Here is a 13,990-nt window from a genome sequence, read left to right as displayed (position 1 = left end):
CCTTACCCCATGCCAATTCCCGGCTCCTTGGCGCTGCTGCCTTTGTCAGGCTTATCTGGTGTTTATCTTGTATGTGTCCCCGGGCATGGCGAGGATTGGCACATCTAGGAGAAGATTCCCAAACCAACCTCCTCCTCCTCCTCCTCCTCTGCTGCTCAACCCCCCACTCCCCTACCCCTCCCTCAGCCCAGCACTCCTGCTCTCTTTGTGTCTGAATGGGAGGAAAGTACTCTGGGTTGGTAACGGATTGCATCAGACGCTGAGGGGAGTGAGAGAGAGAGAGGGAGAGAGACAGAGTTACAGGGATACAGAGGGAGTGTGAGAGAAGAGGCATGAGAGAGAGAGAGAGGAAGAGCAGGGAGGAGGCTCGGTGTGTGTGGTAGGGAGGTGGGGATCAGAGAAGGTGGGGGGTCATAAATTAATCATTACTAGAGACGGGTGAATGGATGTATTAGAGTCTCTCCCTCTCATTAGTTCAGTCAATTCTATGCATGCCAAGTACAGTTCACAGTATATTTGCTAATCTAGGTGCTCTCATTTGCATTCATGACCATATGCATAAACAATGTTCGTATTTTACAGCATAACAGAGATGTCCTCTGGTACTTGGCCATGAAACAAAAACAAGTTGCACTGCCTGTTTAAACGGCTTAAAAATCCCAGGAATCCTTACTTGACCTGACAGACGAGGTTTTTTTTTTAATATACTGCAAGTTCTCTCCTCTCCTCTCCTCTCCTCTCCTCTCCTCTCCTCAGGGACCAGTGACATTGAGATATTAGCCATCTCCTAGGCAACAGACATTTGGTGTTAGGCCACATGAACAAGGTCACAGAATCTCCAGAAATAAAAACAACAACAAAAAAAAATATGAAAAGCGCTCCCTCTTTTTTTCTCACCCCTGCTCCTCTATCATCCATCAGACCTGTGTGATAAATCTACTGATGCCACAATTTCTCGTTTATTTTTATTTGTTTTCACCATTAAAACGACATGTTAAATGAATATGTGCAAGCGAAGAGAGAGGCTAGAGGGGTACAAAATGTTCTCTGGTATGAAAAAAATCAAAATAGCTTCAGTTGTGTTTAATAATAAATATTAGACAGAAAATTATTTTTTTTAAAAAGGGTAATGAGCAAAGAATATATATAATTTTCAAAATTACACAGAGACCTAATTTTTGTCATATTGTTATGTTCGGCTTTTCCCCTGGGGCTTTTTGGGCTTTGAAAAAGTACAGCTCCCAGCAGTAATGAGTGAAGGAAAGAAAGTCACTCAGCCTTTGTTCCTCATCTTTATTCCAAACAATATGATATATTATATTGTTGTATTGCTGTGTGTTGCTGATGTTAACAGTTTAATAGATCAAAAAAAGATTTTTTTTAATCTTAGTGATAAATTATAGATTATAAAATAACATATCGTCAAATTAACATTTCTGTGTGAATATGTAAGATTGTGGGTGAATGGTGTAAGATCCCACCCATCGTGGTTATGAAGATGTTTTTACTTTACTATTTGACTGGTTATAATAGTGACTGAAAAGAAAGAGAGTGTTGGATTGATGGATGGAAATTTGCAGACTAACTGGCAGACCAGGTGGAGAAGGTTAAATGAGTTAGTGACTGAATGAATGGCGGACTGGTGGACTGACCAAAATACTTTGTGACTGGTTTGATGACCAGCTGAGGGAGACAGTCAGTTACTTTAAGAAAACTTTACACAAACTTGTATTTAATACCCCTCACCAGACTAAAGCAGTTGAGTAATTTGGCGGTTCTAAAATCTTATGACATGCAAACTATTATGTAAATAACACTGAAATATAGAGTGCGTGTGTGCAAGGAAAGGCAAAAAATAACGCTTGAAATGATCACCTTTGCAGTCACTGATGAATTAGACTATCATTAGAATTGTATGTGCCTCAGTCCATCAGTAGTAAAAAGGCCTTTATGGAGAAGTCACTGGAAGGTATTCTGTATTTAAATACAGCAGCTTAGATCAATAGTGGCTCATTAATTGACTGCATGCCCTGTGAGCCATAAAAATATATACAAATCTAAAAATAAAAATATAAGTACTACAGTTGAATGAGATAAAAGGTAAAAGTTCAGGACAGACACTCTTTCATTCAAAAGCTCCCCCCTTGTTAAATATTTGCTTTCCTAGAGAATTTGCATTTTCAACTTTGGAACATGTTGTTCTACATGTGTACGGAGCCTCCCTGGAGACAAAAAGCAGAGAACACGTGATTCGCTATCCCCCAGATTTCTAGTATTACCAGGTAAAAACACTGAGAGTGAGCGGAGAGAAAGAGAGAGAGAGAGAGAGAGAGAGAGAGAAGGAGGGAAGGAGGAGAAAAAACACATAGATCAATAGAGAGGACGGTGATACATCACAGCAACAGCCTACCAACAGACCCTTTTCCTCTTTTTTAATTAGGACCACAGATATGAAGGTAAAAGCCTGTGGTAGCACGCACTGATGCTCTTACTGAGGTTAGCGACTTTTTCTCTTGGCGGCAAGAGTAGCCCAGTGACTGTATTCATAGTTATTCTCTGCTATTTTTCTGCACTATCAATAAATCTAATTTCAGCTGCAGTAGACTAGTATTTTTCTGTGCTTCCTGCGCCCATAGAGAGGGCAATGAGTGTGCACGGTTTGTGTCCTTGAGCATGGCACCTTTTCATTGTGAATCCATATAAATAGTTGGAGCAGTGTTTGAGCGCAAACATTGTGATAGCAACACTGGCTAAAGCCACCCACTGGGGGCCACTGAATAATACATCAAGCTGACTGCATCCCCCTTATGCTTGTGTTAATAGTGCTGTGTGGCTGTGTGTTAGAGAAGTATATGCACACACGGGGGAATGTTGGGCCTCTGTAAATAATATCATAAAGAGTACGGTCTAGACCTGCACTATATGAAAAGTGCCCTTGGGTTACTCCTGTTATGATTTGATGCCATACAAATAATTGACTTGACTTGACTTGACCTGCATGACCCTGAGCATTATGCATGTTTTGGTAAGATTTGTTTGTATGGGAATAAACTTATTGTGCCAATACAGTGGAAGGGCCTTTGGAGCATGTGTACACATGCTGCTCACAAGAGCTTACAAGAGGATAAACATCCTCTACGCCACTCCACACACACAAGATCAGTGTCTGCATTCTTGTGTTTTCAAGAGATATGCTCAGATTGTGTGGGAAGGGTTAAACAGCTAGGAGGATGAAGATAAGTCATAATACTGCTGCTGTGGTGGCAGACAGAGAATTTAAGGTGCAAATTAAGCAGATTAATCCCCCAGATCTGAGAGAATCTAAGAAATTGCTATCATGCCTGCTTAGTGCATATGACTGTAGTTAATGATTTTTAAACACAGTTATCAGATCATGAGCTTTAGATGCCTATAACAGTGGAAACAGAGGCTTTGTGTGTCTCGCACACAGTTGTTTTACTGTTTATTCCTTTCCATCTCCTTTAATCTAATCTTACTTTATCTTTTTTTCCCCACTGGGTTAGACATGAGAGCAGCCCGACAACCAAGATAACCACTGTTATTTATGTACTGTGTGACACATTGTGTGTGTGTCAAGTCCACGGTGCTTGTCGGACACCAGCCAGCTCCCCTGCTGGCCGGGGTGGCTGGTCGCATTGTGACAGGGTGAAAAGACACATGTTGTCACATGAAACCAACACACAGTCCTTTTTTTCAGTGGCATTTAGACATGAATATGATCTATATATGTGTGTCATTATGATAACTGTGGGTTTTATGTGCATGCTTTTGTCTCCCTCTACATGCATGCGCTCACATATGTACAGTATTTTCACATTTACTCACATATGATACCCTAAATTTAACTGATTTAATGTCATGTAAGTGTATGCACATGCCATACACACACACACACACACACAGGACAGCATGTAATGTGTCTGTGTGTTCTCCAGCTCTACATTCCCTGATTGATTTCACCATAAAATTGTGCTCAGTAGCCACCCATTAAAACTCTGATCTCATCGATATGTGTGCAGCAATTGCAGTGCGTGGCACTGAATTATTCACCTCCTCTTCTTGTTCCCACACTCGTTTTCCTCTCACTCCTCATCTTATACTGTATCTTTCATTCCTTGTCCTCCTAATTTCCTCTCTGTCCTTCTATTTTCCCTTTTCGTCTCAGTCTTATTTCAGCATTTCCTTCATTTTTTTTCTACCTCTAGTGCTCACTCTGTCTCCATCGCTGCCTTTCCTTCCACGCTGCTCTTCCTCCTTTTTTCCTCCTCTCACTCTCACTCTCACTTCTTTCTCTCAGCCACCCCCCCTTCCCCTCTCTCCTCTCTCTATCTCTCTACAGGACTGTCAGCCCTGAGGCGAGTCTCAGCCATCACTCCTCTTCATTTATTAATACCTGTACTCATACAGCCCAGCACACACAGCTGCCTCACATCTCTGCCCGCTGTTCTCACACACACGTACACACACACACACACTTGCCGACTGCACAAATGTCCCGGAGGATGCAAGAAGCCCAGTGTGTCCACACACTCACACCCGCTTACTGTGCAGGAAAATGCCCTTTGTAAAAGGACAGGGAGCATCAATCTCCCAGCTGCGTCAGCCTACAGTTTGATGCTCTTTTCGTAATTCAGCTTTTCCCCGACTCACATTTAATTGCACTTTATTGCAGTCATAATAGATCTTAGATCATAATTGTTGCACATTAGTTACTGGTTAGACTAATTGCCTGTATAGTTTATCAAATGTAATTGTTTACCCAACTAAAGTTTCCCTCTCACACAATGTTAAATGACTTAATCAGAAGCCTTTGTTGGACTTTGCTTTGTAACGACATACATGTATCAGGTAAAATTAATTGATAGCATCATGGTGAACAATTATTTATCAGCACACAGTCAGTTCAGGCTGAAATACCGAGGGATCCAGGCCCTAATTCTGTTGGATGACTGCCTGATTTAAAACAGAGAAAGATACAAACAGAGCAGAGATGATTTCCAACTGTGATTCCCTGCTATCTGGCCAGTGCTGCGTTTTTTATGAGGGGTCTCAAGGGTATAGTGTTTTTGTACGCACATCAGTCCCAATCAGTATACACACATCTCATAAAAATATATAATAACAATATAAACAGAATCATCAACACGAGAGGGAAATAAATTCTAATGGATGCTTCATTTCACAGTCTTATATAATATGCGCAGGGCAGGAAATGCAGGCAGAGCAGAAAGTGTAACGTAGTGAAATCCAGGAAATCAATCAGTCAGTCAAACAAATAGTCAGTTGACCAATGGAAATAAAGAAAACATTAAATGCTTCCTAACTTACTTGTCTTAAGTATCTTAAAGTTGTATTTATCTATGTTGGTTCATGATTTTACACTCAGAGGATAATTGGAGCTTTTGCTTAAATGTAGATCGTGGTTGTTTGTGCATGTGCATATGGCAGTTATTTGGACTGAGTTGCAGCTGTTCCTCTGAGCTTCCCTATGCAGCTATATATAGCTCTTCTTATGGTGTAATGATGCACTGAAGACAAGGTTGGAGGGCAGTGACATTGAAAGCATTTTGACTCATGTTTTGTAGAGATGTGAATTGTGCAGATGATGGACTAGTGCTGTGTATGTGTGTGTGTGCGCGTGCGTGCCTGTAGGTGTGAAGGCGACATGTGCTCGTGTGCCTGTTTGTTGCAGGCTTGTGCATGCATATGTATGTGCTTTTAGCTCTGCTCTTCCTCCTGTGATTGTGCAGACCTGTGTTCAAACCACCTGCTGTTATGAGGGTATGTTTTTTTTTCTCTGCCAGCATCAGGAATGTTTATGAAACAGAAAAATTGGCCTCCTCTCTCTTCGGGTGCGTTCAGCGCCATCTGGAGGCCGTCACGGCTTAACACCACAAGATATTTGGCCTCCCTCGTGACTGTGTTTAGTTCTGCCCATGAGTGACTGTGGAACTGGCCATTTTATTGAATTTGATGATCCATTACGGCTCAAATAGAGGTCCAGCTCCCTCAGGGCAAAGGAGATATTGCATAGGCAGCAGGGTAATCACAAGGAGATTACACTACCTGCTGACTTTATTGTCAGTCTGATATATATAAACCAAGGTGGTAAGGAGCTTTATAGATTAAAAATATACATCAGTGAAGCCGTTAATGATGTCCAGCCCGCCCACTGGTATATAGATTGCAATAAGGCCCCAACAATTACTCCTCTGTGATTAAAAAAAAAAGAGCGATGTGTGATGAACTATGTCTGGGCTGTGTAATAAAGAGAGCGCTGCATATGTAAACATGTAGTCACTGCAATCAGTCATAGGCAAATGAGGATTTATACCAGCAATAAGGAGCCTATGTGGGAAATGATGAAGATGATCAATGTAGGTAGAGATCTGCAAGGCTTTTACAAAGACACATTCTGAGTATGTTCTCTAAATTGCTATTTGGAGAAAAGCACTCATCATCTGTCATGCTGCTGCCTGAGAGACAGGCATATTCACATTGTACATTTGTTTTTCAATAGATTTGATTAATGGGTTTATTAAATGATTAAATGTAATTTCAATTCAATTTAAAACTCTATTTCATTATGTTGTGTAGGTTTACTCACATGCAATTAAAATGGACAAAGAGAGCAGTGTGTGTTTTACAGAGCAAACCCATATTGACATTTAATTTGTTTTTATGCTGCACACAAGCTGAAGCTCAGGGGGATTGTTTCACATCTTTCTATGATCAGCTCACAGCGCGCACACATGAGATATTACACCACATCCCTGCACTTTTTCCGTCCTATCTGTGGTGTCATGATTTAAACCTTTGCTGTCTTCTGTCCCTCTTCTGCCCCCCACCCCCCAGTGAGCACCTATCATGTTCCTTCTCGTTCTTCCTCCACGGGGAGAGCAACGTGTGCACGAGCGTGGAGATCGCCCAGCACCAGCCTGTATACCACATCACAGAACACCACATCCGCCTCGTGCAGACCTCCGTCACACCAGTGCAAGGTGATACCACAAACCCATTGTTTTTGTCTATGGTTAATGTACACAGAACAAAACAAAGACTGACGTTGAGTAAGAATGCATTGCAATGACGTACAAACGGAAATGTGTTACACAACTAATGAGCATGTATTCAGATTATTGACGCCAGTAAAACAACATTACTATATTATATAAATACTCCATTACAAGTAGAATTCTTGCATATAAAATGTTACTAATTGTTGTTATTACTTATATATCAATATGTTAAAAAAAAACATGCTGTTGTAGTTGGTCAAGGTGGAGCTACCTTCAACTTTTATAAACTCTTGTGCATGTTTTGTTAGGATTTTTTTTTTCCTGAAAACTATAGTAGACTATAGCTGCTAGTCTGCTAATGTGAGATTATATGAGAAATAGAACTGAACTGTATTGTATTGAATGTGAGTGAGTACAAGTTCCTCAAAACTGTGCTTGAGTAAATGTGCTTTGTAAGATTCCAATAGTAAAAGTCAGTTGAAAATTTATATAAGCTCTCTCTCATACTCATAACTGGCTAAAACAGAAATACTGGCAATCAAATTATTAAATACAGTGTGGTTATTAGAGGCAAAGTTAAGGAAACCTTCTGCAAACTCACTGTATTTTCCTTTCAGCTCCTATGTATCTTTGCTGTGCATTATAATAAAATTCAGTAACTTTGATTAAACAGCCTAAGGTTACAGTATGCTTTGCACCCTCCCTTCTTCCAATCTGCTCCATCCATCTGCAGTGATCCTGAGTCCATACGGTCTGAGTGGCACTCTAACAGGTCAGGCCTACAAGATGAGTGACCCAGCAGTGCGGAAGCTGATGGAGGACTGGAGCTACTTCTACCCTATGGTGCTCCAGCAGAAAGAGGGAAGTGGAGAGAAGGAAAAAGAAGAAGCGAGCCAGGCCTATGACCGCAACTGTCATGTGGCAGTGGAGGTCATTGTAGGTATGGAATAAGTGAACGTGTTTGGTGGAAGGTATCTCTAAGGCATCTCCAGTGGCAGGATTTACTGCTTTATGGAATTTTTATTTTTATCCCATCCAGTATTCAGACATGTTCTGTATATTATATAGCAGTACATAATGATGCTGGAGATCTTTCCAGCAAGAGAAGAGCAATAAAAACACATTAGACCACAGTGATGTTGCTCTGCTAAAGCAAACAGTGAGGCATCAACATCACATTGATTACCCCCGGTCTCCATGTAGACTCCCAGGCAGTTTTAGCTGAGGTATTAGCACATGGGGTGCCATTGAAGTGTATTTTTACTGCAGTGATCCTCATAGTCTTTTAGTACATCTCAGAGCAGAGGAGGGGAAATAACTGGAAGGGAGGACAGAAAGGGAGAGCGAAAGGAGGAAAGACGGGGAGGAATGATAGGGAAGTCTTGGTAAAAGCTGCAGGGAGTTACTCTAAGAGCTTTGTCTAATCAGCCTGATCCCACAGCATTGGTTTGACCTGATTATAATCAAAACTTCCATGGATACCAGTGGCTTTTACATCTAAAGAGGGAAGCCTGTGTAGTCTCTGCTGCCTGAAATTAAAGTCGAGATGTGAGTGGAAAGGGATTTAAGATGATATGTTTTATATGAGCAGTGAGAGAAAGTGTATGATTATATCAGTGGATGAGAAGCAAGTGCATCGCATATACTACATAGCTGCAGCACTTGCCACCAGTTATTGGGAATGTCTGGAGCATATGCGATTTTCCTCAGCAAAATATTAATGAGTAGAGAGGTTGATGAGTGTGACATTATCTTTAGGCACAATTTTTTTCAATAAACCTCGCAGTTAAAAGTGAGCGGCAGCCATCCTCCTGTTTCATAATAATATAAATAATGTGCTTCTTTTTTTAAATCTTCCTAGGTGGAGTGAGGATGACCTACCCAGCTGCTTTTGTGCTGATCGCCCAGGGGGACCTACCGGTGGAGCAGCCTCCACCTGTTCCTGCAGCTCAGGGCCTCAACAGAGAACCGAACCACTGCAGCGTGCCGCTCACACCGCCAACGTCACCGGAGCAGCCCTGCTCAGGTAACAAATATGCACACAGGCACCTTCCTGCATGCAGACAGAGGACACTAGATACCACATTTTATATACATGTTGACACGTTGAAATATTGCAGAGACAACTATCTGTAATGCACTGATTTAAACCATATAACAGATAATCTATCATTACCATTTATTACTCAGCAATAAACTATTTGAAATCATTGATGTTTGACAAGTAATTGCTGGTAATCCTCAGTTAATGCTATTTGTATATTTGTATTTAATACTAACAAATAGAAACATATTATAAATGAGTCACATTTATTCCTCTGTAAAATTAGGAGTTGTACTGTTTTTTTACTTATTTCACTCTGTAAACATGGCAATTAGTAATGTCATCTGATATAAACAGAATGCAAATATAAATTTTGTGAAATACCACAAATTGGTTTTATCAGCCTGATCATGAATTTACACATTTTTTATTTGACTTAAGTTGTGCATATCCATAAACAAACATGAAAATGGTGTTTGGTGTTTGGAGGAGATGGAGAATGGAATAAAAAGTCATGTTTGAAATATCACAAATCTAATTGTCTTTAAAAATCCTGTGCTCAGTCCTGTGTTATGACATCTGTTCCACCTCTTGCCTTTTCAGCGGACAGTGGCTTTGTGACATCCGTCTCCAGTGTTCCCACGCCAGACAGCAGCATGGGAGTCACTAGCATCAGCCCAAAGCATTCTGGGAAAAAGCTTACCTGCCAGGTGGTCCATCAGGCCTGGAGGGAGTGTTATCTCAACCAGCCTCAACATGTGTAAGTTTAACCATCGCCAAGTTTGTCTCCCCTGTTTCGGCGTGATTATTATTATTGAAGTGCAGTGATGCAGTTGAGCCGGTGCCCTCACGGACCTTTTTATTCCCCCGCAGGCAGAATCTGCCATCTGATGTGACGCCTAAGAAGGAAGTGCCAAATGGAGTTACCACGTGGGACTTCAACGATCTGGGAACGAGAGTGCCCTGCAGCTGCTCCAGGTACCACAGAGCTGCAGCCAAGCTGTTCAATATTGGTGTTGTACTTACTGTACATGTACAGTATCTGAGCCGTGTTTTCATGTTTATCACAAAAGATATATTTAGATTAAAAGCCTTTTGTAAACTGAATGCTCCAATTAAGGATTTTATAAAACTTAGGTCAACATAACATACAGCCTCAAGTCAGTCACAAGTTTCAGATCATAGTCTAATAGTAAATAAGCTTAAAGACCGTTACTGTTCTGCAGAAAATAAATAATGCTTTGTCGCAAGCTTTTATTATGAAAACAATACATGACAGCTGTCTAAAAAGACATTGCTAGCTAAGGTGAATTAAGTTGAAGATTTGTCAACTCAAGGCCTCCCATTACTGTGGTACTGAAGCAACAGCTCTCTAATAATTTGATTAGCTAATATTTTGCTCCTCAGGGACAATAATAATGGAAAAAAGTCTCATTAAAAACATACAATAACACGTTTAAAACAGGTTCTTCATTTTTTCATTGTAATCTAGGGTATAGTTTTTTTAAACTTGGTTTTTCTTGACTTTGCTACAGGTTGAGGCAGCAGAAACTGAGTCTGACCACCACGTCCACTGCCAACACCCAGACTAGTGCCAATCCAGCTCAGTCCGCTGGCCCGTCATTATACCCTCCCTCCCAGCCCAAACACAAGACCAGTGACAAGACAGAAAAGGCTGACAAACAGTCCAAGAGGCCAGCCATGATCCCCTTCCACCACCGTCTATCTGTCACGCAGGAAACCCCTCTGGAACAGGACTCACCAGGAGGGCCGCAGCTTGGGGGTCTCGTGCCGCTAGAGCCACCCATGGAGCCTCTGGCCGTTCTGCCAAGTTGCAAGTACCCGAAACCACTCTCCAGGAAAGCCCCCGAGTCCCTCCTCCATTCACCGATGTCTCCGCTCCCGCCTACACTCAGCCCACACCCCCGGGTGCAGGACCCAGAGGTCCTGGATGGCCCCGTGGACATGCCTGTCTGTCCAGATGGAGCCTCGGGGCTGGGGGTGATTACCAGCGAGACAGCTGTGTATACAGCTCTTCTGAGGCAGAGGGAGAGTGGGGCCGGCTGGTGGAGAGGATTCAGGACTCCCAGAACTGATAAGACTGACTTCAAACCCCCTGAACTCCCCACTGATAAATTAGAGGAAGTGAAGACAGAGACATCCACTGAAGGAGCTCCACTAAAGAGGTAGGAGAGAAACACAATAGCAGTGTCATGCAAAATGTTTGCTGCAGTTGAGAGAGGAACAACAAGGAGTGGAGCAGCTAAAAATATAGAGATTCTGGGCTTCCGAAAATACTGGGCAGTGCTACCTGAGCCAGAATCATATTAGTGGGGATTTGTTGGGATTTAGCACGCTTATCAGGTAGCACTACATGAGCTACAGTGTATGAAACATCAAATGAAAGAGTCTGAGTTACACTGGAAATATGAGATTAGATATGAGATATGAGGACACAAAAGAAAACAGGACAGAGAGAATGAGCTACTACTACTACTGCCACAGAGTAATTGATCACATTTGTCTCTTTTGTTTCTTCCAGACTATACACACAGACTCACAAGAGATTTAAAATCTCAGAGGAGAGGGCGAGGGACCACATCCACACTTTGGGCCTTTTCCAGCAGCCTGTTGTGGAGGTACTGCGGGAGCCTGGGGATGATCCTTACGACTTTAAGGAAGGAGACATCGAGTACACTTTCTCTACTTCAAAGAGATTAAAGGGCCAAGGGCGAGAACCCAGCAAGAAGGCCAAGGTAGGACAACACGCAGTTTAAAAACGCAATACAGTCATATTTAAGATGGAGAAACATTTAAGAGCGACTGTCAAATCAATTTTTTATATTGATATGGGTCACATGAATACTAGAGTCATAGTAATGAAAGAATTATCACCTGCATTTCCCCTCAGATTTATAGCTTTTCATAGTGACTTTCAGCTCATTGTTTTGGTTGGTTTTCTGACCTGCAACTTTACTGTTTTGATCACCAAATGCAGACAAATCGGACTGGACAAAGTTAGTGACTAGCTTGTGAACATATTAGAGCATTTAGTAGCTAAAAAGACAAATATTTCCCTCAAAAGTTTGTAGGGCAACAAAAACAGAACTAAGAGACAGTGAATATTAGATTTAACATTTGCCAGTAGGCCATAGACACAGCAAATTAATGCTAATGTTGCTCCATAACTGCTAGATTTACAAACTGATAACTATTTGTTAACACATTAGCCATATCCACTTAAAAGGTGGTGATGTTTCAGTGCTCTGCTCACAGCTTGTTTCTGCTGCCCTCATGTGGCCAAAAACAATCATAAATTGCAGATTTAAATACAAGTACTCTTATATTGCGAAATATACATTTGTCAGTAAATGGGTATTTTCAATTTGTGCAAATGTAGTTTTTGACCTCGAAACAAGGACATTGTCTTGTCTTTGTGCTGCAAACTGTGGCACAAAATGTTAGAATGTCACAGTGGTTGTTTAAAGGCTTTTCTAGGCTCTTCACTGAGAAATTGAAGGAATTGAACTGAGAATATTCATATTTTCTTTTGATTCATCCACTAGGGAGAAGAAATCACCAGCAATGGAGCACTGCCTGATGGGAAAGATGCTATGTCCATTTTTAACTCAGCCCCAAAGTCAGGTGGGACACAGCCACTGCCCTCGACATCATACAGAAATATACAACAGTATATCGAGTGAAATACATTTAGCATTTTTTGAGAGTGCAGTGTTCCATGAGTAATTTTTTGAGCTGTTGTTTCTTGTTGTTTTAGATGAATCAGGTCAGGATGATGGAGCTGCCAAAGCCAATCCTTCCCTGACCAGAGAAAAAGATCTGGTGGTCAACATCTCTGATTTAGACAACATATTTGATGAAGATGAGGAAGAGTTGGGGGTGAGACATCATGTATTGTGTTCTTATACATACATAAATTGACTCTTACACAGTTGCATTTCTAGCAAACATACTGTAATCAGTGCAGGAGAGAAGTAACTGTTTTTCAGTTAAAAGATTTAGGGGAAACACAGGCACTAAAATTAGGTCTTAGTATAATTTTCCCATTACCTTCTTTGTTTTATGTTTCAATATTCTGAAGCACAGAATATTGCATTGAATAAAACTGATCCTCTAATCTTATGTGTAATAATTTGTAGACTGTTTACCCCAATCAGCACACAGCAAAGCTGCCAGTGTCGACAGAAGATCGCCCTCTTGGGAAAGAAGGGAGAGTTGCAGTACCTTATCCATCAAGTGAGTCACTTTGATGCGTGTTTAGTTGGAAAATCTTGATTAAATACACTTCAGTGGCACCTTTACATATGACCACTGCATTCATATCTCTCTAAACTACAGTGCCTCTTCATTTCTTTCTCCATTTCTGTCTCCTTTCAGCAGTAGCAGACCTCCAGCGGATGTTTCCCACCCCACCTTCTCTAGAGCAGCACCCAGCCTTCTCTCCCATCATGACGTATCGTGACACCCCGAGCCAAGAGCCGCCTGCGCCCAGCGGAGCAGCTGACCACCTGCCGCCTTTAGCCTCCACGCAGCTTACTGAATACAGGATGGAGATGGATGAGAGTATGGCCAGTCCCAGGCAGGAGGATATCAAGGTGAGGAAACAACGCCTTATTAACAACACGTATAGCAGCATATTTAGTTTGAGTGGATAAAATTAGGATGTGAAGACGATAGATTGTTGGTTAATTATTTTGACTAATCCACATAAAATTCAGTCATAAAGGGGAAGTCAGTGCAAGCACTTGTTGACTGACTGGCAGCCTGCTACTCAGCAGCTGGTCATGCTCACATATCATGTTGGAAATTTTTGCTAATACCTGCAGCTCGCTAATTAAGCATCTCCATGTTGTGAGTCAGACATCTGTACCGACTGCAGGCTCTG

General features: G+C 41.6%; 1 protein-coding gene across 4 annotated transcripts in view; it reads left to right on the top strand.

Moving 5' to 3' along the window:
* LOC108874437 (mediator complex subunit 13L) overlaps positions 1-13,990 on the top strand; it is a 76,065-nt gene that overhangs the window by 51,242 nt on the left and 10,833 nt on the right. Inside the window, exons 5-15 of one of the 4 annotated variants that reach the window (XM_018662891.2) lie at positions 6,877-7,022; positions 7,774-7,980; positions 8,902-9,066; positions 9,688-9,844; positions 9,958-10,062; positions 10,620-11,270; positions 11,627-11,840; positions 12,651-12,729; positions 12,863-12,984; positions 13,263-13,341; positions 13,486-13,700. In XM_018662891.2, coding sequence (XP_018518407.1) covers positions 6,877-7,022; positions 7,774-7,980; positions 8,902-9,066; positions 9,688-9,844; positions 9,958-10,062; positions 10,620-11,270; positions 11,627-11,840; positions 12,651-12,729; positions 12,863-12,984; positions 13,263-13,341; positions 13,486-13,700 — 2,140 coding nt within the window. Of the gene's footprint in view, positions 1-6,876; positions 7,023-7,773; positions 7,981-8,901; positions 9,067-9,687; positions 9,845-9,957; positions 10,063-10,619; positions 11,271-11,626; positions 11,841-12,650; positions 12,730-12,862; positions 12,985-13,244; positions 13,342-13,482; positions 13,701-13,990 lie in introns of all 4 variants that reach the window. The other 3 variants (XM_018662890.2, XM_018662889.2, XM_018662888.2) reach the window with 3 other exon arrangements.

Source organism: Lates calcarifer, linkage group LG9 (assembly GCF_001640805.2).
Source record: "Lates calcarifer isolate ASB-BC8 linkage group LG9, TLL_Latcal_v3, whole genome shotgun sequence".
In the NCBI taxonomy this organism is placed as follows: domain Eukaryota; kingdom Metazoa; phylum Chordata; class Actinopteri; family Centropomidae; genus Lates; species Lates calcarifer.
This window is presented reverse-complemented; position numbering and strand designations above follow the sequence as displayed.